General features: G+C 49.0%; 1 protein-coding gene across 7 annotated transcripts in view; it reads right to left on the bottom strand.

Annotated features, from left to right (window-relative positions):
• GNB1L (G protein subunit beta 1 like) overlaps nucleotides 1-26,022 on the bottom strand; it is a 64,665-nt gene that overhangs the window by 25,417 nt on the left and 13,226 nt on the right. For 6 of the 7 annotated variants that reach the window (XR_004278019.1, XR_004278020.1, XM_032310294.1 and 3 more), the window contains 4 exons: nucleotides 12,305-12,450; nucleotides 11,808-11,933; nucleotides 6,288-6,450; nucleotides 1,394-1,492 (listed from right to left, as the gene is read on the bottom strand). Coding sequence is in view for 5 of the 7 variants with exons in the window: in XM_032310294.1 (XP_032166185.1) it covers nucleotides 1,394-1,492; nucleotides 6,288-6,450; nucleotides 11,808-11,933; nucleotides 12,305-12,450 (534 nt within the window). In the remaining 2 variants the exon portion in view is untranslated. Of the gene's footprint in view, nucleotides 1-1,393; nucleotides 1,493-6,287; nucleotides 6,451-11,807; nucleotides 11,934-12,304; nucleotides 12,451-14,357; nucleotides 14,408-26,022 lie in introns of all 7 variants that reach the window. The other variant, XM_032310297.1, reaches the window with a different exon arrangement.

Genomic DNA, 26,022 nt, shown 5'->3' with positions numbered 1-26,022 from the left:
AAGGCCCTGCCCGGAAGTGTGAGCACCACACCGCAGCCCTAGGCGTGCAGACCTCAGGCGGTTCACTGCCACAAACCTGCAGGTGCCAGGAGCACGGTCATCTTGTAGCCCCACCCCCACCCCTCTGCTCAGCTCCCAGTGGGCTTGTCTCTGAGCGGTGGAATCAGCTTATCGAAACAAATTCCAACTGGAATGTTCGTGAAGAAACTGCACAGGGGGAAACCAATGGCAAGAAGGCACAGGTCCGTGGAGGGATGAAAAGCATGGGGCAAGGGCTCTGATGAGGTACCTGGCCCTGTGGGTCCTCTTGGCCCCACAGACATCCCCAAAGTGCCCAAGCCCATCTTGGGAGAAGTGCAAACAAGAAGCGCGGCACGAGGCAGGAATCACCTCCTCCCAGTCTCAGGCAGGCTCAGGTAGCTCCTAGAAGGTGCCGGTGAACTGAACAGAGCTGGGAAAATGGCCTATAAGCCGTGCTCCCCAAGGCAGACACTGGTCAAGGACTTATCTACCGCGGTCTCTGTCACAGCAAAGGTGCTGCCTGGCATTCTTACCAGGTGAACACACCAGATCATCAGCTCTGTTGCCCCAAACAGCAGCAGCCCTGAGAAGCAGAAGAGTAGTGCACTTTGAGCCAGTGCTGTTCCCTGTGGCCAGGAGGAGGCTGTGCCCTGTGGAGGCATGGGACTTCTAGTAGAGGCAAGTGGGCGGGCTCAGGAGGATCCCTCCCAAGACCTCACTCTTGGCCTTGGAGCCAAAATCCATGCTGCCAGGACTCTGGAGTATAACCCACTCCCTGGTCCCAGGCTTCAGCTGCCAGCCCCAGGAGATGTCTTCTGACCCTCTCTAAGCAGAAATAATAGACAAGAAAGAAGGAAATGGCTGTAAATCAGAAATGCCAAGTGTGGCCACAGGGAAAGTCAGCATGTTAAGCCCACTCCTGCCTTGGAGGCAAAGAAGTCACAGAAGGTAATCCCCAGCCAAGCAGGGGCCGGGCGGGCTTGCAGAGTTAGTCAGCACTTCCCTCCTAGCCCTGTGCAGGGCTGCACGTGGGCGTGCGAAGAGGAGTGGAGTTCGCGGCCCTCTGCAGGAGGGGGCTGCTCCTCTGACCCAACTGTCCCTCCTCACTGCCCAGGTCGGTGCAGGGGGTGGGGTGGAGCCCTGCAGATGACAGCATAAGCCAGGCCCGCCCCGGGGCAATCTGTAGGACAAGCGGCAGTGGTAGGGGGGCAGCAGGAGGCCCTGGAGGGGGACACTGAGGCTACAGAAGGCAGCGTGCATACAGGCTCCCAGGGGGCTCGTGGTTGACGATAAACTAAATCCTGAATGGGGCATGATTCACGGCCTGGAAGGCGTGACTGGCAGGGCGTGGTTGGCGTGCGCTGGGCCTTACCTGCCACAGCTCCAGGCACATGGGCATGCCTGGCTTGGCATCTGCCTCCGGCTTCAGGGTGCACACTGACGTCTTGGATGGCATCTCCAGAATCTGAACCTGACGGTAAGAAAACAAGCTGATTTGGGCGGGCGCCAAGTCGAGCCTGTGCTATACAAACAAGAGACTTTTAAGGCGATTAGCCAAGGCTGCTGCGAGTTTCTGTCTGCTCCCCAGAGGAACCTGGGAGCCGAGCCTTCTAATTAGGCCACATAGGCTCGTGGGTTCAGGCGCTGCCGGGTGTTGTGAAACTCACACGTCATTCCTGAGTGACCGGCATGTCCCTCTCACCAGCATCACCATCTCTGGCCTTTCCTGATTTTACCTCTTCACTGAGTAGGGGGCTTGCTGGGCACTGACTCAGTTTACCCATCCTCCTGATCTCTGCCTCATTCTCTTTCCTGATGTGGGCTTTCATGTGAACAACTATCTCAGGTGCATCAGATGGTTTACAGAAGTGCACCATGGTGGCTCAGTCGGTTATATAAGCATCTGCCTTCAGCTCAGGTCATGATTCCAGGGTCCTAAGATCAAGTCCCACATCGTGATCCCTGCTCAGCAGGGAGCCTGCTTCTCCCTCTCCCTCTGCCTGCCACTCCCCCTGATGTGCTCTTTCTCTCACTGACAAATGAATCTTAAAAAAAAAAGAAAGAAAGAAAGAAAGAAAGAAAAGAAAATGCACAAGGGACCACTGGGAATCACCAGCAAGTCTAGGAAATGAACATGATATGCACCAAAGGGAACTGTGTTTGGGGCCTGGCTGGTCCTGACACCCCGCACCTCTATACTGGGTATCACAGTGGTGTTTTGTGTCACCTGAATGCAGGGGCAGGCCCTCCTGCGTCCGGGCTGGAAGATGTGCCTTTCTGGTCCACACAACCAGGTCACATTCAGGCCTGTCCATCTGAGCTGGGCCAAGCTCTGCCCCACACCATCTGCAGGGGATAGCTGCAGCCACAAGGAACAGGCTTGGGCCCTAGAGCACTGCCCTCCCTAGAAACTGTTCCCCCAGCCATCTGCATCCCTACTGCCTCATCTCCAGCAAGCAGGGACAAGGGCGCCCCCTCCTGTGGTGCTTGGAGGTAGAGGGGATTCCATGTGAAGCAGGTCTGCCACTCCATGATGGGGAGGCTCGAAGAGCCCTCGGGCCAGCTTGATGCCAATGAGAGGGGCTGTGCTGACAGCGTGCAGCCACTATGAAGCCACATTGTCCCTCGCCAACAAGAGGACATCTTCTGGTTTGCAGATAAAGGGTCTGGGGCAGGGGTGGGGGGTGTTGAAGGGACAGCTGGCCTGCTGTCTCAGTCACCCAGTAAACTGGAGGCAGGTGGGTGTGAGCTGGGCTGCTCTCACTAACCCACAGGGGAGAACCAGCCCAAGGCCTGAGATTAAGTCCTGAGTCCTCTCACGATCTGCTACCTGCACGCTGGGTCTGTCCGAAGGCACGCTGCAGGCAGGGTAGAAAGCCAGTGGCATGGTAGCCCGGGCCTCCCAGCTGCAGGCCTGCATGGGGGCGGCACACCCACAGGCTGAGGTTGTGGGGACCTTCTGGTCAGGGCTCGTACCAGAGGCCCACACAGTGTCTTCAGGGAAAGGCTCGCTGCAGAGTACGAACACGTCCCCACAAAGAGGCACACACCTACGTATGCACACGCATACAGGCTCCCCCAGCGTCTGCGGGGCCTGCAGATCAGTGTCCATACCAGCCCCCGCAGCCCTCACTGCCCACGAAGGAGACAGAAAAGACCCTTAGTGATGTGAGCGTTTGCTACTGTTGTCAAGTAAGAGGCTGCTAGAAGGAGCCCCTGGAACAGCAAAGATGCTCAAGGAGGAGCTCTAGCAAAATAAAAAGACATGCAAGAAAAGTCACATGGCAACCAAGACACAGCGGAACCTAAGGATGTCCCAGAAGTCAGGTGAAAACCCAGGAGAAGGGGAGTGGGCTTTCGGAGCCTCTGTGTCCTTGGCAGTGAGTACCAGTGACTCAATTTCAGGCTTACCGTTTTGAGAATCGGCTGTAGACACTGTGGGAAGCCTGTGGGCCCCAGCCAGGGCGTGCTCACCGAGGCGGCCAGATGCTCCATAGAACAGAGAAAGAACTGCTCCTCTGGGTCGGGACACCTGCGCACCCAGCCCTGTGCACATGCAAAGCAGCAAAGCTGCTAGCAGTGTGAGGGCAGAGGGAGAGGGAGAAACAAGCTCCCTGCTGAGCGTGGAGCCTCCTTAAGATTCTCTCTCTCAGAGCCAGTTAAGCATCTGCCTTTAGCTCAGGTCATCATCCTAGGGTCCTGAGATCAAGTCCAACATCGGGCTCCCTGTTCAGACGAGAGCTTGCTTCTCCTTCTCCCTCTGCCTGCTGCTCTCTCCTTGCTTGTGTGATCTTTCTATCAGTGAATAAATAAAATCCTTTAAAAAAGTTTAAAGAAATATGGGTGCCTGGGTGGCTCAGTTTGTTAAGCGTCTGCCTTTGGCTTGGATCATGATCTCGGGGTCCTGGAATTGAGTCCCACATGGGGCTCCCTGCTCAGTGGACAGCCTGCTTCTCTCTCTCCCTCTGCCTCTGCCCATGACTCATGCTCTCTCTCTCTCAAATAAATAAATAAAATCCTTTAAAAATTTAAATAAAAAAATAAAAAGATTCTCTTTCTTTCCCTCTGCCCCTCTGCCCCCCCCAAAAAAATTTTTTTTAAAGTATATTTTTTAAAAAAGATATTGACTGGGTAGTTGGGACCTGGGGGGAGAAGCCACCCTGATTGCTTGCATGTGCTCGTGGGGAGACGGACGCCAGAAGAAACATTAGGCCCTGGACACACACTGTGCATGGGCCCACACCCTGCATGGCCTGGTACAAGGGCACAGAGGTATGGTGAGGGATGGCCTCTCCCAATCTGTGGGCCAAGGAAGGTCCCTCTGGTGGCAGTGAGGAGGGGTGTGAAGGCAAGGGACTCAGGTAGGGGTGAGTCACCCTGCAAGTCAGCTCAGGGAGTAAAGGGGGAAAACCAGGACAGCCCCGAAGCCTGAGCAAGACACTATGGGAGGAAGAGTGAGTGGCAGTACCCACAGCCACATCCTGGGTGTAGGAGAGCAAGGAGCCCAGGGCTCAAGGACCAGGGCAAGCCCAGGAGCCGCTGTGAGTCCGACAAAGGGCTCTGGGCTCTGGGCTCTGGCAAGGGCCTGGACGCCTGCGCTTGGAGCCTCCTCCAGATACCAGTGTACTTTCCATCTGGCACTCGACTGCAACCTTAGTTTCCAGAAGGTAAAATGTTTGGTTTGGGCAAGCGTGGCCACCCAGACGGCCGAGCAGGGTGGGAGCGTGTCCTCCCTGGGCATTGTCTGGGCATAGTCCAGCAATGCCTTTCCAAGCAGATTCCAGCCAGGCAGATTCCAGATGGGAACATGGAAAACAACCATTTTCCCAGGATATCTGAGGTCCTTGGACTTGCTGCTCCTAAAAACCACAGGTGCCACCTGCACTGGCGACTAGGGTGCTAGCAAGCCGGTTAAAAACAACATGGAGCAGCACATGCCGGGTGTCAGGGGCCAGACCCCAGGGGTGGGATGCGCAGCCATGAAGGCCCAGAGAGGCTGAGAAGCAGAGGGCAGCACAGGGCACCCCCACCTCAGGGGGAGGGCTGGGCTCTACGGTGTGCAGTGCAGGAGCGAGGCTTGGCGCTGCCTGGCCCCGGCTGTCCGGGAGGAAGCACACCCCTCTCTTTCCACATTCATAAAACTTTTAACAGGTTTTTGGCAAATTGGCAAGAAAAGTGTATGTAGCTCCTAATTGGCGATTTAAACGCAATCATGAACAAATAAATGCCTGTTCCATTCTCATTATTTATTAACTGAATCTGCTTTAAGACAAACGAGTCTTCTTGGGTAGGGGCCAAACCTCGCTGCTGTGGGCATGGGGCCCCATGTCCTTGCCCAGCGCCGCCTGCCGCACAGCCCCTTGGGGCCGGCAGGGAACACAGGGAGACATGGCCGTGGGCGGTAGACAGGAGGCTCCCTCTCTCTGGATGTGTGTACCCCCGGGCCCTCCCTGCCCCGGGATCAGAGCCTATAGCACCCCACACTTGGCCCAGACCCTGAGCGCCTGTGTCCCCAACACTCAACAGGCCTGTCTGATTGCTGCTCCTGGGTTTCTTCTTCAATTTCCCTTTAGCTCCCCAAGTGCTGGCCCCTCCAGCCACACCCTTATCCTCCACCTTACCCTCCACCCTCGCTTTCCACCACCTGTTCCCCTTGGTGGACTCTGCCTCTTCTGCCTCTGGGGGTGTGGACACACTGCCCAGCCTGACCAGATCTCCATCACCAACCACTGCTGGCCACTCTGGCCTGAGCTCCACCTGACAGTCACCTCCGAGGCTCCATCACGCCCACCTGGAGCCCAGTTCTCTGAGTTCCCCTCTCACTTGCACCCTCTGTTCTGCACTTACTACCCCAGTGCCAGCCTCCCGCAACCCTCAGCATTCCAGGTCTGATCAAGGCCTCTCATGCCAGAACTCAGTTCAGCAACCCAAGAGGCTGCCCCTGATGCCCAGACTACCAGAAGGCCACGATTTCTCTCCCACCATCTCTTGCTGGCCTGCCCGAGACTCCCCACCATGCATGCCTGTTCCTAAGTCCTCTGAGGACCTCTCCAGGCAGTCTCTGCCCCTGCACTCCTGATGGTCTCGAGCCCCATGCTGTGCAGTACTGGGTACTGGGGCAGCAGCCAGACCAAGACCCTGGAGTTGCAGTCTGGCACTCCATGGGGCTCCTGTGGCAGGCACAGCGTTCCTCTAATAGGCATTCAGGATGGGGAACCAAGTGCAAGCAGCTTGTGAAGCCAGGTACCAGGCAGGCTGGCACTCACCTCATCACTACCTCTCCCCGGCATAGCCAGCATCCAGCGCTCCTGAGTCCCAGCGAGGACAGAGCTCCTGCAGAAGCCCATGCTCTCTAGGGCCACAGAGTCCACGACGGCGTTCCTGCCCTCTGCCAGGTCCCACAGGCACAGCTTCAGGTCCCGGCCCTGACTGCCAAACCAAGAGGAGAAAGGCCATGAGCCTCCAAGGTAAGCAGACCAGGTATCCTACCTGGACCAATGCCAGCATGCTGGGGCCAGCCTGATGCTGACGAAAGGCAGGGGACACCTTCCAGAGAGGGGCCCAGATGGTATGCGTTACCTGGCTGGGGGCACCTCAGCCAAGGAAGGGCTTTGTATCCAAGATGCCTGAGGCCTGACACCTTCATGGGCCATCCCACAGGAGCACCATCAACCATGTGCCAGTGAGCTTTGCGACACATGCCCCATGACCAGCCTCCCCGGCTCTTCCTGCCATTCCCCGTGCTGCCAAAATGTGAGCTCCCCTCCTCCCTCCCTCTGTGAATTAACTGTGATGGCCCAGCAATCACACCCTCACAAGTTTTCCCAAGTGAATTTAAGACCTGTATTCACACAAAAGCCTGTACACAAACAGCAGCTCTGTTCCTAACTGCCCAAACTCGACGCAACTCTTCAGTACGAGGCTGGGGAACCAACCATGTGCCTCCACACCACAGAATTCCACTCAGTGACAGACAGGGACAAACTGTGACATGTGCTACAACCCGCAGGAATATCGGATGCTTTCTGCTATGAGCCAAAAGGCCAGAGCCAAAAAGCCACCTATGGCATGATTCCCCTGCTGGGACGTTTCCAGGACGGCATGACGGCAAGTGGGGGACTGGGGCTCCCGTCTACAGGGGGCAGCACAGAGGCCATGCAGGGTGCTGAGGGGGGACTGCTGTGATGGTGGCCATCATCAAGCCCACAGAACAATCCACAAAGAGCAAACGTTAGTGTGTATAAGTTAAGAAAACAATCAGGGTGTTGGGCTCCCAAGATGGACTGCAGACTGTGACAAATGTCTTGCACACTGCACCCAGGAGGAGGGCAGACAGCCGATCTGCAGAGTTCTGGAAAAGTGTGTTCACTCGAGTTAAAAGCAAATACTTTTACAGAGACATCAAACCGGAATGGGGCCTTCCCAGCCACTGGCAGGGGACTCCCACACCCACCACCTCCTCCATTTACGAGTCGCTATCCTACAGGAAGAATGGGTGTTCCCCTCTCCTTCTGTTCTCTCTGTTTCCATCAGCTTGGATTTGCGTGTTCCTGTATTACTCAGTGGGCTGTCATCTACACTTCCCATTATTTATTTTTGTGCTCACACCATCCCAGATTGGCCAGCGGGACCCCCTTTGAGCTGGCTCAGAGTCCTTCTGACACATGTCCATCAGCAAGATATTCCAGATCCAGAATCATTTCTCCAAGGAATCCTTGTTCCTTCCAGTGCAGAGAGATATTTGCAAACCAAGGTCTGGGCGCTGGTGTGGTTACTGTTGTGAGGTGCCGCTGCCGCCAGGCTCTCTCAGTCGAGCCAGGAAACACACACACACTCACACACACACCCACCTCTCTCTCATACATGCAAACACTCACACATGCAAACACACCTCACATACCCCCCTTACCCACACACGCAAACACACATGCAAACATATCTCACACACGCCCCACACCCACACACGCAAACACACACACAAACACACCTCACACACACACGCAAACACACCTCACACACACCCCTCACCCACACATGCATACACACCTCAGATACAAACATAGCTTACCCACACATGCAAACACACCTCACACACACATGCCTCACCCACACATGCAAACATACCTCACACACACAGTCACACACAAACATACCTCAAATACACACAAGCACACCTCATGCACACATTCACACTCAAAAGACATACTTCACACACACACCTCACTCACACATGAAAACATAGTTCATACATACATACCCCTCTCACACACACAGGCAAACACTCACACACCAAGTATTTCTGCACCTATCTTTGGGTACATACTCTCAAAACCTCACAAGTTCATGCTGATGCCCCAAGGCTTCTTCCTCCCCTTCCTCCTCCTCAGGTGTGTGACTCCATTCTCTGACTGGGAGAGAGCTGCCTCCCATTTTCCTCAAAATATTCACTGCCACGCTCCACTGACAAACTTGCTTGCATGATGCAGCCAATCTCCCAACCTCCCCAGCTACCTCTGAGACCTTGCCCCCATCACCCTGGTTCTCTGGCCACTGGGCACGCTGCTCCCACACCTCTGCCTCGAAGCCACCCTGCACCATCCACTTCCTCAGCCGCCCGTGTCCCTGAACTTGGAGGGGAAATGAGGAAAGGGAGGATGGAACCACTGACTATCCATATAGAAACAAAGAACGCATACCTCACCAACAGCCAATTCCAGCTGCGGTGTGGGCCAAAAAGGAACAGGAGGGAAGCTCCTGAGAGATCAGGTCTTCATGACCTGTTCCTGGGACTCCTTCACATGACAAAGAAGCACCAGCCGTAAGGGAAAGATGGCAGCTCTGACCCCATTTAAAGGGCTAACTTCCACTCATTGACACATCATAGAGTGAGAACCGTAAGTCACTTTGTGGGAGCAACACCTGGTGATATAAATATCAGCCACATCTAGAATATTAAAAAAACCTCCTGTAACTCAATGAGAACAAGGTAGTCAGTCTGCTAGAGAAATGCAGATTGAAGGGAGACTCTATCCCAGTGGCTAACGACTACAGAAGAGGGCTGGCTCATTAAGTGGTCAGGAAAATGCAAATGAGGCTGTACCCAGAAAGCAGCGCAGGGGTGGGGGCGCTTGCACTGGGGGCAGCCTGGCACCTTCTGAGCCACCCAGTACATGCACACCCTGTGGCCAATGCCCCACCTCTGGGTCCAGGGTCCAATCTGCAGACACGCATGCACCGGGTGCCCGGAGACCCAGACTGGGGTCTTAATCCTTAAGCTTCTCAGCCCCAAGTGGATGATCCAGATCTCCACTGACAGTAGAATGAGCATTCACACATATCCAGTGGAACACCGCACGGGAAAATCCCACACAGAGCCCTACAGCTACACGCACCCACCGTGGAGCTCACAAAGTAGAGCTGAGCAGAAGCAGTCCCATACAAAGGAAGCTGTTCTGCATGGTGCCATTTTTGTAAGTAAGAAAAAAAAACCAGACCTAACAAGTCTATGGTTTTTGGACATGCTTGTTCCAAATGGTAAGGCAAGAATGAGGGCAAGGGGGCTGCCTCCTGTGGACGAGAACGGAGCCAGCGTCAGGGCTCTGCCTCTGACTTCAGTGGTTACCCAGGTGTCCACTCCGTGATAGTACAACAGTCTGCAAACTTGTTCTGTGCACTCTTCTGCAAGGGTGCTACGGTAGCCATAGAAGAGGGAGGAAACACACCCACCCAGGTGGCTGTCACTGGGCACAGGTGTGCCCTCAAGCCCCCAGCTTTCTGTCTTCCAGCCTCCCCTTGACATGAAAGCGTACCTTCCTTTCTCAAGAGCCACTTTGGAGAGACTTGGCTTCCAAACACAGCTGGGCGCCCGGCCTCTAGTGCAACGTAAACGCACCTGGGCATTCCAAGAACGTGCACGGTCTGCGCTGCAGACCTCCCGACCCACGGGCCCCTGCCTGGAGCACGGCTACTGCTGTGCTGTCCGGCTTGGAAAGGGGAAGGATCGACCGTCCAACATTCACTCACAGGCTGCCCTTGCCGCTTGCCTCCCCACACAATGTCAAGCCAGCTTTCTTTCTTTTTTTTAAGATTTTATTTATTTATTTGACAGAGAGAAAGAGATCACAAGTAGGCAGAGGCAGACAAAGAGAGAGGGGGAAGCAGGCTCCCTGCAGAGCAGAGAGCCCGACTCGGGGCTCGATCCCAGGACCTGAGATCATGACCTGAACCGAAGGCAGACTTTAACCCACTGAGCCACCCAGGCGCCCCTCAGGCCAGCTTTCTGAGGGTCGGACCCCAGGGCTGGGGGTTCCCTGAGAACAGCCCAAGGCATCTGGGCCCTGGAGGAGCAGGAGGCGCCAAGTGTCCTAAGGCCTTGGCTGAAAACACAGGAGGAATGTTTACAAACAGCAGCATCCAGCACAAGCGCTTTAGTGTGGTATTTGGATGCAGTGTCTATTCTAAGCATCAGGGAAAGTCCACAACCATATGGAGGGCCTGTCACACCAACCGGGGGAGAAGAGGACCAGTTTGTGGCTCTGCAGGCACACGTGTCCAAGGCCACCAGCCTCCTGGATACCTCTGGTTCTTCGATCACCTGCGAGCTACCTACAGGGGCGTAGAAGCAGCATGTCTGGCACAAAAGTGCTTTGCAAAATGGTGTGTCCCTGACAGGCCTTGTCCTCTGGGGACTGGGAACCGTGGTGCCTAGATGCCCAGGACCCGAGTCCCTGGCAGGAAGGCAGACCTGTCCTGGAGGGCATTCAGGAAAGTTTCACTTAAACTTAGACATAAGCTCATTCTCTCCCCCACCAGCCCCTTCCTGCTACCTCCTGGCCCACCTCTCACCTGGAGTCTCCAGCCTGGCACCTCTTCAAGGCCGTGGTGGCAGTGCCAGAACACGGCCCCTCTGGGCTCTGCGGCCCAGTCTCCAGCTGCTCACAGCTGGGCCCACCACAGCTTCCTCTGTCAGGAGTGCCACATGCCCACCCTGCTCTCCTTGTCACCAGTCAGCCCAAATGCCATGGACCTGGGCGCCCCTGTGGCACTCCCAGTTCCCAGAGAGGGTGGCTGCTCTCGGGGTTTGAAGCACAACCCCAATCAGTGGGCGGGCTTTAGACACAAGTTCTGCACCACTGCGTGGAAAGGGGACCATTCGTCAGAGGTGTGGTGACACCAGATCCCTGGAGTCCACAGGAGGGAAGCTGAGGCTCCTCTAAGAAGAACCCTGGAGCTCAGCCATGAACGCCTAGCTCTTGCCACTGGGGACCCCTGGCAGACCAGGGAGGCCTCTGCTCAGGCCACTACAGAGTTGTGTTTTGGTTTTTTTTTTAAGATTTTATTTATTTATTTGACAGAGGAAGATCACAAGTAGGCAGAGAGGCAGGCAGAGAGAGAGAGGAGGAAGCAGGCTCCCCGCTGAGCAGGGAGCCCGATGCAGGACTCGATCCCAGGACCCTGAGATCATGACCTGAGCCAAAGGCAGCGGCTTAACACACTGAGCCACCCAGGTGCCCCTACAGAGTTGTTTTGTATGTCCATCAGGCTCGTCTCAGTAGGCATCTGCCTGGACAGAGCAGTGGTCACAAAGACCGCAGCGACGGGCACCCACTGGACCTGGACACTGCCTCCGGATGGGCCAAGGGCAGAGATCACACTGCTCTGCCATAGGGAGGGGCTGCCCTGGCAGCTGGGAGAGACCCCAAGAGCCTCCATGGCAAGTTCATGGCCCCTGCTGAAGGCCACAGCTTGACTCCTTTGGGACTGTACTCGCTGCCATTAAGACCCACCTGAGCAGCTGGTGCCCTTGGGGCAGTGTCTGCAGCCAGGTCACACACTGGCCCCCGTGGCCATCCAGGGTTGCAACTGCCCTCCGTGTCTGCAGGCTCCAGATGTGTACCAGCCCACTCAGGGACCTGTTGTGACAAGCGCAAAAGCACAGGCTCAGGGAGAGGGATCGGAGGACAGTCCCAGCATGCTCTGTGGGGCTGGCGGAGAAACCACCCAGCTGGTGGACCAGGCATTTCAGTCGGAGCTTTCAGTTTAGAGGACGGCTGGACATGTGAACTAAGGGTAAAAGTGGCACAGTGGTCCTTTACTAGGGATGGCAGGCAGAGAGCCCTCAGGAGCCTCAGAGGGCACCCGCGGCAGAGTCCACTCCTCTGGAGAGGCATAGGGAGCCTGTCACTGAGCTCCCCAAATAAGCCTTTGGCTCACTGGTAGCCCACTGCCCCTAAATTCACCATGGGCTAACCCCTGGGGTTGGGTTGGGGCCGCAGCTACTCACCCTGAGAGGAGGAGTGGGTATCCCTGTCCTTGGGCTCCTCCGAAGAAATGCAGCGCATGCACCGCCGACTGGGTACCACGGAGGACAAACTGGGGGTCCGGCGGTGGGAGTGGGGAGGCTGCCATACTGGCTGGGGGTGCAGGCACCTGGGGACCAAGGAAAGGCATAAGTGACCGACCTGTCATCCTTCAGGAAGGCAGTAGGAGCCTCCCTGGATGCTGCCCAGCCCCTTCAGCCTGTCTTCCCTCCCACCTATTGGCCTCTACACCCAAATGGCATCACTGTGGCCCTAACCTGCACCATCTCTGGGGGGGGGCACAGTGGCGCCCACACCCTTCTGAGGTCACTCTCACCCTCAGCACCCCGCATAGAGCCTGCCTCTGGCCTCCAAGGCCTGCTGTTCACCCACCCTATACCCTCTGAGTCCCTGAATCCCATTGGCCACGGTAGCGGAAGGAGTGACTCCTCCTCCCTCAGGCTGGCTTCTCCACTCCTGGGCTGTCCACACACCTGGAGGTATCTGTCCTGCCTCTGAGCCTGGCTGAGTACTGCAAATTCAGCCTCCCTCCTCCCTTATGAGGCCCCTCTCCTCTCCTCCCTACAGTGGAGCAATGACATGGCTGGACATGCTGTCCACTCTGGCTCCACAGCAAGCTCAGGGAACAGGGGCCACACCGGCCTGCTCCCCCCAGACCACAGGCCTGACCACCGGCATCAGGCACACAGCAGCTCCTCAGCATGTGCATACTGAAGGGATGAACCGAGGGACAGACAACAGGTATGTGGGAGCCCTGGGGGAGCGAGCAGGACCCAAAGATAGAGAGGAATCTCTCTCACATGTGCTGCAGACCCTCCTGCTGGGTCCTGAGGGCCTATACGTCCACCCTCAGGGAAAGCAGCACCATTCACTGCTGGAGAAAAGGAGGCAGGGAATGGTCTGGTGAGCTACCCCAGGCCCCTCAGATTCAGGTCTGAAGTCTGCACGCTGCCACCAAGAGGCAGAGCGGCCAGTGCACTGGTGTGTGGGGAAGGGGTAGGGACTGAGTTACCATGTCACTCCCCAGGAGGACTGATATGACAGATAAGTGATCCTTCCTCAAATCACTGGTCCCATGGGGCCCACCCTCCTGAAAGGAGAAGCCTCCCAGGGTAACCACTGAGCCCACCCCAGCAATGGTGCAGAGGGCGTTGCCGGACCAGAAGTGACCTGCTCCAATGACCAAGGGGCACATCTGTCAACCTGCAGGTCTCAGGCCAGGCTGAGGGTACAGAGGGAAAGGCCAGGAGCAGACTCCTGGGAGGCTACAGCAACTTCATCAGGGGGCCTCTCCTGCTGGGATCTGAAATGCTTTCCCACCTGTCCCTCTCCAGCCTGGACACAGACCAGGGAGGAGGCTACCTGGCCACTGAGGGAGCCACAGCCACCAGGGGAACTGGGCAGGGCAAAGAACAGGAGCAGAGAAGATAGCATTCCTCCAGGAGGGAGCCTTTGCCAATGCCAAGAGGCTGGAGGGGCCAAAGACAGAGGCTCACGTGGGATGGGGGCTGAGCCAGAGGACAAGCAAACACGCTGTTGCAGAGGAAGGAGGGGCGTGAGTTTCTCCAGCTAGAGACTGGTCCAGGCACCACTCAGCCACACCCTCACCGGGAAGCCCTGTACCTCCCCTCAATGAAACCATCCCAGACCCTTTCCTTCTCTCTCTCTCTCTCTCTCTCTCTCTCTCTCTCTCTCTCCAGAATAGAGCCCGGGGTAGCTTCACTAGAGTGCAAGGTTCAAACACCTGAGAAATGCCACTATCAAGGCAGCTGGGGCCTTGGAGGCCAGGGGGCTCTGAGTCACCAGACAGGAGGGGAATGGGGGGCAGGTAGTGACCTGAGACTCCGGAGACCACCGGAGCCAGGGAAACGCTGCAGAGACCCGGTGGAAAGCCACTACCAGCACCAGGCCAGCTGAGGCCTGGTCCACATGAGGGCTGGAAGTAGGGTTGGGGCTAATCCTAATGACCAAGAGCAGACATGGCAGGGCTGGGGACAGGAAGGGGCAAAGGCTCACCCTTAATGGGGAGAGACCATAGGCAGCCACTCCACTGCTTGATCCCGCCTCTGTCAAAGAGAAGGAAGGGGTCCCTGAGAATGGACCTTACAAATGGCCAAGTCCCTGTTTCTTTCTTTCTTTTTTAGGGTTTTTGCTCTGAACGTGTCTCTCAGCTTTAGCTAAAAACCAACTCTTCCCAAACGCAAGGACGGCCTCCTGTGGGCAGAGACCTGACCCCACATTGCTCCATGACCCATGGCCCCTGCTCCATGCCTGGGACTGGTGAGCTCCCAGGAGACACTACATGCACACACGCGGCATTCATGCACACGTATGTGCACACGGACAAAGGGCACACACTCACATGTGTACACACGCACGCACATGCCTGCACACACTCACACACATGCACAGGCAGCACGGGGGGGGGGGGGGCCTTGGGCGGCGCCAGCCAAAGCGCAGCCCACACTTGCTACCTGCCTGCGGCCTGATGGGAGTTTCCAGAACCTCACCAGCACAAGGCTCCGTCTGAGGTGATGAAATCAAGTTCTCCTCTATTGTTTCCCCAGAACTGCGGGGAACAAACCCGTCACGTTGTTACAACAACCAAACTGTTCAGGCCAAAATGATGCATCGGCAATTAAGGGCTCCATCATTTCAAGCAATTAAAATAAACGCTTTATTTGAAAACTAATTAATTCTAGCTACATATTTTTCCCATGACAATATCCTATGATTACTTGATTTATGACATCTAATTATTCTTTATTAATCTAATTGAGAATAATCGCGTTATCCTATCTCCCCTGGCAGTGAGCCGCCTGGAGCGGAGGCCGCAGCCCCTTGTGCAACACCGGTGCACGGTACCAGCCGCCCGCCACTGCCTCGTTCCCCTGTTCTGTCATTCGTCTTTTCCTCCCAGAGGGCAAAGGAACATGAAACTTAATCCACCGAGCACAACTTTGGATTCTGCCTGTTCTTCAAGATGTCAAAGAGAGACACATTCTTTTCAAAATTAAAAAGAAAGACAATCTGACAAAATTTGCGCAACTCTGACAGCCTTTCCAACCAATGCTACGAGCCCCGAAAGCCCCTCAGGCCCTGGGCCCATGGATGGAGGATGACAGTGCCCTCCTGCGTCCCACCTCAGAAGCAGCAGCCTGGCAGGCCTCAGGGTCAGCCCCACAGAGAAGGGCCCAGAAGGGAGCCTTCCTCCTGGCACAAGGAGCAGCAGGGAGACAGGGTCCCATGGGGAAAGGTATAGGTGGCTGGGACCAGGCTACACCCGGCACTCACCCTCCCACCAAGCTATGGTGCCTCAGGCAGACACAGCGGCCATGGGACCCAAGGGTGCCCCTCATGGGGAAGGCAAGCAAACAACTAGAGACTGGCAAACACAGAGGAGGCAGGGAGGGCCAAGGGAGAAGATGGTACCCAAAGACCACAGCCTGATCCCTGAGTTGGCCCTGAGCACCCACCATGCCCTCGGTCATAGAACCCTTTCCTTTTACTGCAACAGGACCACTGGTCCTTGAAGAAGCTTGGAATCAACAAGGAGTACTGAGAAGTGAGCCAAAGCAGGGAAGCCACCACCAGAGTCAACCAAGCACTATCCCTGCTGACTCCAGCCCACCAGATCTTGCCTCACTGACTGCCTATGCATGGGAGAGCAAGGACAAGCCACGTGGGATGCTGCGAGTACCTCAAACAGCACCCCCCCCACCCCCAGCCCTCCATAAGTGGGCCACAGGAGAGCACAGAATGGCTTCCAGAAGCCCCACAAGGCATCTAAGAATTCCATAACCAGCAGAAACTAGGGAGGCACCACTCTGTGACAGGATAGATGCCCACAAAACAACTAAAATAAAAACCCAAACTCAGGGCGCCTGGTTGGCTCAGTGGGTTAAAGCCTCTGCCTTCGGCTCAGGTCATGATCTCAGGGTCCTGGGATGGAGCCCCGCATTGGGCTCTCTGCTCAGCGTGGAGCCTGCTTCCCTGCCCCCTCTGCCTGCCTCTCTGCCTACTTGTGATCTCTGTCAAATAAAGAAAATCTTCTAAAAAATTTAAAAAAAAAAAAAACACAACAACTCTTTAGTACATCACTAAGCTATCTAAAAAAAAAGTTTAGAACTTTCAAAGGCCCAAAGTAAGCAGAAGTCAAACATAGTAAGGTCTACGGAGTCCCCCCTAATTGGCACCTGCCCTGAGGGCATTTGCTACATTAGTAATCTAGAATTCTGGTTCTAAGGCAAGACCTCCAAGTCCATGAAGACAAAGCTTAGGACCTTCCCAAAGTAGACAATCTCCTAGGAACATCTCCATAATGATGAGACCCCACAGGACTAAATGCTCAGTGTTAAACTGAACCAGAAGTAGACCTACACCAGAGGTGCCAGAATGTTGCTTTAGTCCTAATTTACACCACCTCAGGAGGTCTCCAAAACTTCAGTCTGTGACTGTCTCTCAGAAGGAGCCCACCTTCAGGGTGCCTGGGTGGCTCAGTAGGTTAAAGCCTCTGTCTTTGGCTCAGGTCATGGTCCCAGGGTCCTGGGATCGAGCCCCGCATCAGGCTCTCTGCTCGGTGCGGGGCCTGCTTCTCTCTCTCTCTCTCTCTCTGCCCGCCTCTCTGCCTACTTGTGTTCTCTCTCTGTCAAATAAATAAATAAAATCTTAAAAAAAAAAAAAAAGGAGCCCACCTTCAACACAGGCCTGAATGAATTCACTGATAAAGTCCTATGAAATGCAAGCAATCAGAACTCATAGAAAAGAAAAAGGAAACACAGCACCATGAGTGAGAGCCATGAGAAACAACAAAAGGTAGAACTAGACCCCTAGAGCACAAAGCATTCAGGCATATAGAATAAAGATGTTTAAGGCTCTGAAGAAATAGAAAGAGGGACTAAAATCACAAGTGGAGAGCAAGAGATCACAAAATTCACCACTCAGATTTGAAAAAGGATCCAACTAGGTGAAAGGCTGTTGGGAAACAGGAGATTTGCACTGTGCCAAGGTATTACATTACAGATTATTTACTGATCGCAGAAGGAGAATGTTCCTTAACAATGGAGACATCTGGCTGTCACCACCTTCACCATGAGATTGAAGCTGGCACCGCCAATAGTAAACAAACCAGCATCACTTATCTCCTGAGGTGATGCCAGAAAACACAGCACCATCCTCGTACACCTGTGCCAATGACTTGCAGAAAACAGACACATCCAGATTACAGGATACTGGGCAAGGCAGCTAGCTCATACTTACCAAAAAGGTCAAGATCAAGAGAAAAAACAAGAGCAAAAAGCAGGGTGAAGGTTCTAAGTTGAGAGACTGAAAGAGGCATTGTGACCAGATATAACACATGAAACTTGACTGGATCAGAAAGGTAAGGGAACAACTGGGGAGTTTCTGAATATAGACTGTTGATAATTTGGAATTACTGTGGGGCACCTGGGCCACTCAGTCAGTTGAGCATCTGACTCTTGATTTCAGCTCAGGTCTGATCTCGGCATCAGGGCAGAGTCAGCTTGGGATTCTCTCCCTCTCCCTCTGCCCCTCCTCCTGCTCATGCTTACTCTCTCTCTAAATAAAGAAATATAATATCTTTTAAAATGTGAAATTATTGTTCATTTTCTTGGGCAGGATAATGGCATTTTGCCTAGAAGAATGCCCTTATTCCCAGGCTACAGTGTTTTAGGGCTGAAACGTCATGATGTCTGCACACTGTTTTCAAATGTTTCAGAAAAAGAAATTCCGATCCTTATCTACGTACAGACAGGTAAAGCAAATGTGGCAAAATGCGAACAATTAATGAACATAAGTGAAGGGTATGTAAGTATTCACTATACTATACTTGCAACTTTTCTGTAAAATTATAAATTATAAAATTAAAATTATAAAAGCATTCTTAAAATTATAAAAGCATTCTGAGGAAGGAGAGGAAGACAAACCCACAGTGGACTCATATCTACAATAAAGAACACACACATCAATACATAAGAAAGCAAACGCCAAAAAGGAAAATAAGCGAAAGACTTGAACAGATATATCACAAGAAACATAAATGGCTAATAAACATATGAAAAGATGTTTAACCTAATTAATAATCTTGGAAAGCTTGTCAAAACCACAATGTGATATAATTACACTCCTAGCAAATTAGCGAAAGATTAAACAATCTGTCAAATGTTGACTACAATGTGGGACAACTTGAACCCTTTATCTTGCAAGAGAGAACACAAATTGAAAGAATCACTTTGGAAAACAGTCTAGGACTAGTCTGCACACCTTATGAGGCAGCAACCCCATTCTTAGATAAATACCCTAAAGAAATTCTCACATATGTACAAGGAGAGGTTTGTACAAGAATGTTCATAGCAATATTATGCATGCCAATAAAAACTAGAAACAATGCAAATGACCATCAACTGCACAAAGTAGGTACATACATATAACAGAATATGCCACGCAACTGAAACTGTATAAACTCCAGTCTCACATGGCTGAAACTCAAAATGATAATTCTCATTAAGAGACATTAAGAACATAAAAAAGGAGGCTATAGACAGGGAGAAAATATTCATGACACATATATCTGATAATAAGCCATACCCAGAATACTCAGAATATAAAGCTAATAAGGAAAAAAGGGGGAGGTGCCTGGGGGGTGCAGTCAGTTATGTACCTGATTGGTTTCAGCTCAGGTTGTGATCTTGGTTGGGGTCCTGAGACTGAGCCTAGGGCTCTGCATTCAGCACAGTCTACTTGGGACTTGTCTCCCTCTCCCTCAGCACCCCCCCACCACTGATTCATGCACACTTTCTCTCTCTCTCTCTCTAAAATAAATATATAAATCTTTTTTTTTTTTTAAGTTAAAGTGATTCCAAAAGGCTAAAACTAGAGATGGATAAAGGTATTTCAGACAAATAGAAACAGTAAAAAAGCAGGGGTTGAAATATCGATGTCAACTAAGTTGAATTCTAGCCAAAAAGCATCAGAATTGACAAACCCAGATACTTTGCAATACTGAAAGCTGCAATTTACAATGAATATATGATTGTTTCGAGTACCTATGTACTAAAAGACAGAAACACCACCTTTATAAAACAGAAACTACAGGAAATGCATGGAGTCACAGAAAAAATTCACCAATAATTGGAGAACAGGATATACTACTACTTTTAGTACAAATCATAGCAAGTGAATAATAAATAATAAGTAAGGAAATAGAAGACTCCAAGGGGTAAATATTATGGATCCATATGGAACTTTACACCCAGAAAACAGAGATTAGCCCTTCTTCTCAAGTGCATGTGAACATGTATAAAAATTATATACTGGGTCACAAAGAAAACATCAGTAAGTTCCATAAAGAAGAAATATTATAAGCACACACTATGACCATAGTGCAGTTATATCAGAAATTAACAATTTAAAAACTAAAATGTCCTCCCAACTAAAAATTTAAAGCCATTTATTATACAACAAATTTTAGATGAAATGGGAAGTACTTAATCTACTAACTTTAAGAAATGACAATGAAAAGCACTATAAACCAGAATTCATGAGGTATATTTAAAGTTTTGATCAGAGGGAAAGTAGAGACCAATATAACTTATGATTATCATATAAAAATAGTAAATAAAATATTAGCAAACAAAATACAACACCAAATTAAAGAAATAATACAGGATGACCAGTGGAAATGTAAGGTTAGTTGTTGTGTTTTTTAAAAATATTTTATTTATTTATTTGAGAGAGAGAGAGTATGTGTGTGTGAGAGAGAGCAAGCAAGAGAGAACATGGGCAGAGGGGGTGGGAGGCAGAGGGACATGGAGAAGCAAGCTCCCCACTGAGTAGGAAGGCTGACACCAGGGTTGATCTCAGGACCCTGGGATCAAGACCTGAGCCGAAGGCAGAGGCATAACCCACTGAGCCGCCCAGGTGCTCCAATACCCATTTTTTATTAAAACATTTAACCAGGGCACCTGGGTTTTTATTAAAACACTTAACCTGGCTCCCCGCTCAGTGGGGAATCTGCTTCTCCCTCACCCTCTGCACTTCTCCATCACTCGTGCTGTCTCTCTCTCAAAATAAATAAATAAAATCTTAAAACAAAACAAAACAAACCCCACCTAACCAAAGAGAAACTTACGGGTTTCTTAAAAATTATTAAAATACACACACACACACACACACACACACACACACACCCTCCTTCTACAGTCAAAATATTACTTTATGAAGAAATATTGGAGGTATTTTCTCTAAGACCAGAATACCCAGTATCTATACTACTATTCAACACTATACTGAAGATTTAAGCCAATGCAATTAAATAAGAAAAATCAATTAAAGGCATATGACTTGGAAAAGAAACATTAAATGATCTTCCAGATGACATGATGATATACTTGAGAGCCTTAAATAATCAATGATAAAACAAATTCAAATGTTAAAAAACAACAACAAAAAAAACCTTAGTATGATATCAGGGAAAAAAACTAACAAAGAGAACTTAATAGCTTCCATATGCACAAATAATAACCTGTTAGAGAAAATTTCGTTCACAATACCAATTAGAAGATAAAATACCTAAGACATTTCTAAACTTTATCATGTCAAATATCTTTACGATATACAGAAATCTTCAAAATTAAGGAAAGAAAGTCTGAAGACCAAATAGAAAATGGGCAAAGACTTGAATTCACATTCACAAAAAATAAAAATGGCCCTTAAACATATACAAAGATGCTTAACATGACTCATGGGGAAATGCAAAGTAAAACTACAGTGACAGGCTTCTGGATCTGGCGAGGATGAAATAAATTCACCATAGCCTCTTTCTCTGGCTGACTATGACTAAAAACTCTAGACAAAGTATAAAAAGCAATTACCTAAAACCTCTGAAAAGTGAACAATGACAGACAGATTTTGGAGGCAAGTAAAACCTTGGAGGAGAAGTGATCTATATGGGGTGAGTTTTCCAATTTTATTCGTATGTCTTGGGGCATTGCCTTGGGGTAGGCCCAGCTTGCATAGCTGCAAGGCAGCAGTAGCTAAAACTTAGACAGACTAGTTTCTAGACAACTTTACAAAGAAAAAGTCTAAAAAATGTGAGAGGAAATCCCTGATGGCTTGTTTTTCTCTTCTCTCTCAGCACTGCCTCGACAAGAATGGGCCCTGGACACAGAACTGTGTGGAAGAAGTGACTCTGAGAGAAACCTCTGTCTTTTTGGCCAAAGGAACCATAAGAAGCGAATCCTGCTGGACGGAGTGAGTGTGCAGAGTTGGGCATGGGGGTGGGGAATGCAGAGAGGAAAGAGCTAAAGAAAAGGATCTCTTAATTCTGTGAATGAACTCACAAAAGTCCCATGCTCGCTACTGAGTTTCATAAGCCTGGGATAGACCCAAAGGAACCTCTCAAAAGCTTTGAAAATTGAAGAGATTAAAACCATAGGCCAAAAAGGGCAAGACAGAACTTGTGTGGCAATTCTAATTGGCTGACTGCCTGCTAACACAAAACTCAACATTCTCCAGAGGACCCCATGTAACACTCAACCAGAATATGTCTAGGATATAATACAAAGTTATTCAACATACCAAGAACCAGAAAATGAGAGCAGTTCTCAAGGGAAAAGTCAACTTACAGATGCCAACTTCGAGACTATTCAAATATTGGGAATATCAGAAAAGGATTCTAAAGCAACTTCTATAATTATGCTCCATGAGGCAAAAGTAAACATACTTGAAGTGAACAGAAGGAAAGTTCTCAGCAGAAAAACATAAATCAATTTTTTGAAATTTCAAAACAACAATATCCAAAACAAAAAAAATTCAGTAACGGAATGGGAAATGACAAAGGAAAGAGCCAAAGAACATGAAGATTGGTCAACAGAAATTATCTAATATAAAACCAGAAAGAAAAAACATTAAAATAAATCATTAGAGCATCGAGGACTTGTGGAATAACAGTAAAATGTCTGAGATTCGTGTCACTAGAGTCTGGAGAAGAAGAGAAAGAAATGGAGCAGGAAAATTACTTGAATAAATAACTATCTGAAATTCCACAAATTTGGGAAGAGACAAAAATTTATAGATTTAAGATCTCAATGAGCCATAAGCAGGATACAACCACATTCAAACACAGCATAAGCTGCTGAAAAATAATAAAGAAAAAATCTTGACAGTGATGACACATACATCGGGAAATAACAATCTGAATTAGTATGGATTTCTCATCAGAAACCACGGAAGCCAGCAGACAGTGGAATATCTTTAAATTATTGAAAGAAAAAACCTCTATATTCAGTAAATTCTCTTTGGGGAATGAAGGCAAAAACTGATATTCTCAGATGAAGGAAAACTGAGAGAATATTTGGCAGCAGATGTGGCCCAAAGGGAATATTAAAGGAGGTTCTACAGCTCAAAAATAATGTTAATCAGAAGGAATCGTGGAACTTCAAGAAGGCAGAGGAAGAAAAATAGTAAATATCCAGGTAAATATAAAAGACAAATTTTCATCTTTTAAGTGAACATGTATATTGTTAAAATGATAATACTGTCTGGTCAGATTCTTAATAGACAGCTATCACATGAAGGCAGGAAGGCAAGGGGACCTATATGATTGTAAGGCTTCTATATTTTATATGAAATGAAAAATAATATTAACCCAAAGAAACTGTGAAAGGTTGAGAATGTACACTGCTACCTCTAGAGGAACCACTAAAAACATATAATACAAAAAGAGATACAGCTGAAAAGCCAACAGAAAAATTTCAACAGAGTATTTGAAAATATTTAAATAATTCATAAGAAGACAGGAAAGAAGAGACCGAGGAACCAAAAAATTAAAGGAAAAAGAGAAAACAACAAAATAGTGAACCAAAATAGAGTCATATCAATGCCTACAATAAATATCAATACTCTTAACATGTTAGTTATTAGATCTAACAATTATAACCTATTAAAAAAAAAAAAGACCCAAATGTAAATTATCTGGCAGAAACCCACTTTCAATATAAAACACAGATTAAAAGATGAAAAGAATTACCATACGTATAATAAAAGAAAGTTAGTTGGAGAGAATATGTTAACGTCACAGAAAGTACACCTCAGAGAAAGGAATAGTACCAGGGATAAGAAGGACAGAAAATAATAAAAAGTATCAATTCATCAAAAAGATATAAGAGTCCTAAATATGTATTCAGCTAACAACAGAACTTCAAAATGCATGAAGGAAAAACTGATGGAACTAAAAAGCAGAAATAAACAAATACATAATTATAGCTAAGACTAAAACTCCTCCTTAGAAATTAGCTGAGTAAGTGGCCAAAAAGACATACAGATTCCTCATTAATACTATCTACCTACCTGACCTAGCTGACATTAAGAGAATACTCTACCCAACAGAAAAAAACACATTCTTCTCAAATGCACTTGGAATATTCATCAAGATAGACCATATCCTGGGTCATAAAACCTTAAAAAACGAAGAAACAAAAACATACAAAATATCTTCTCTAACATTATGGAATTAATCTGGAAATCAATAATGGAAAGGTAACTGGAAAATCTCCAAATATTTGGGAAATGAACAATATACTTTGAAATACTCAACTGGTTAAAGAGGTACGTAGTCCCAAGAGAAATTAGGAAATATTTTGCACTTAATAAAAATGAAAAACAAAATAATCAAAATGTGTAGGACACAGTTAAAGTGAGGCATGGAGGAAAAAATATAGCATTAAATGCCTACATTCAGGGTACCTGGCTGGCTCAGTCAGTACAGCATAAGACTCTTGGATCTCAGGGTTGTGAGTTCAAGCCCCATGCTGGGTGTAGAGATTACTTAAAAAAAAAAAAAAACCTATATTAGAAAAAGAAAAATCTCAAATCAATGATGTAGTCTTTACCTTAAGAAACTAGAAAAAGAAGTGCAAAATAAGCCCCAAAGCAAGCTAAAGGAAGGAAATTATAAGGATAGAGCAGAAACAAATGAAATAGAGAATAGTAAAACAATGGAGAAAATTAAAAAAACCAGAGACTGGTTCTTTAGAAAGATTTACAACATTGATAAATCTCTATAACAGACAGAAACAAACTATCTTCATGAAAGGATTATCACTCGAGACACAACAAACGTTAAAGAAATGCTATAAACAACCCAATGCACATAAGCTTGACAATTTAGCAGAAATTGAACTGAAGGCCACAAATATTAGAATGGAAAAAATAAAAAAGAACAAAACCAAGTGCTCACGGAAACATGGAACACGGAATTCTCATACACTGTTCCTAAGAATGCAAAATGGTACAAGCATTCTGGAAAACACCTGGGTAGTTTCTTATACAGTGAAATATACATGTATCATATTGCCTGGCAATCCTAGCCCTTGATAATTATTGGAGAGAAATGAAAATTGATGTGCAAACAAAAGCCTGTACATGAATGTGTACAGCAGTTCTGTTCACGTTGCTCCCAATGACCATTCACAGGTGAATGGAATACTCTCGAGCAATAATAAGAAACTATTGAAAAACAAAACATGGAAGGATCTCCAGAGAATTATGGTGCGTGAAAGGTTACGTACAGTTATATGGCATTCCGGCCCAACTAGGCAGAGAGCACAGGTGGGCGGTGACAAAGGGCCAGGGGTTGTGGGGAGAGGCTGAGTATTGAGGGGGAGCAAGAGGAAGGTTCTGAGATAAAGGATCAGCTTCTGGGTTGGGATTGTGGTGGTGCTGGTGCAGACAGGTGTTAAGAGTCACTCAAAGTACATTTCATAGTAACGATCATATTAATAACAGATCTTCACGAGTTCATTCTGATATAATAAAATAATTTAAAAAATAAACGGGGGAGAGTAGACAAATATTGCATGCAGAAAAATTCCCAATCATTTGTGGAGATACTCAGCTTTCAAGGAACCCCTCATGAGGGGCGGCCCATACTGAGTCCTTCCTAAGAGGACAGTCTGGAAAGGAAGAGAAAAGGTTAACTTTACAGAAAGGAAACCTGACAACCACTACCTCAGCCAGGTGACCAAGGCCGACATCAACAGTGATGTCATTTTGACAGTATGTACCATTAATATGTGATGAGATGATGTTTTATCTTTGAGGTCCAGCTCCGGGAACCCACAGCCCCAGTCCAATCATGAGAAAGACACGTGACATAGCCTAGCTGAGGAACAAACGTTCCACAAAAGACCTGACTGGTACCCCATAAAACGGTCAAAGCTAGAAAAATAGGGGAAGTCTAAGAAACTGTCACAGCCCAGAGGACACTAAGGACACCTGACAACGAAATGTAATGGGATGCCCTGGATGGCATCCTGGGACAGAAAGAGGACATTAGGTAAAAACTCAAGAAATCTGAATAAATGTAGACTTAAGTCAGTAATGATGCACCAATGTCAGTTCATGATTGTGACAGCTGTACCATGCTAATCACATAAAATGTTAATAAGAAGAGAAGAGGACTCGAGCATGCTTCTGTGCACAAAGTAATGCACTGGGCCACTGCTCTCTTGGGATCCCAGAAAGAGTTCCGGGATGTTATTTTTCAAATAAAATATATTAGACAATATTGTGCTGGGTTTTTTTCAAGCTAGTCTATAGGAGTTACCACTAGCACATTATGAAAACCCAGTTTCCTGCTTAGACTTTTCTGGCTTAGAGACAA

The sequence above is a fragment of the Mustela erminea genome, chromosome 13, assembly GCF_009829155.1.
Source record: "Mustela erminea isolate mMusErm1 chromosome 13, mMusErm1.Pri, whole genome shotgun sequence".
NCBI classification, from domain to species: Eukaryota; Metazoa; Chordata; class Mammalia; order Carnivora; family Mustelidae; genus Mustela; species Mustela erminea.
The sequence above is the reverse complement of the archived record's forward strand: the minus strand, read 5'-3'. Positions and strand labels throughout refer to the sequence as shown.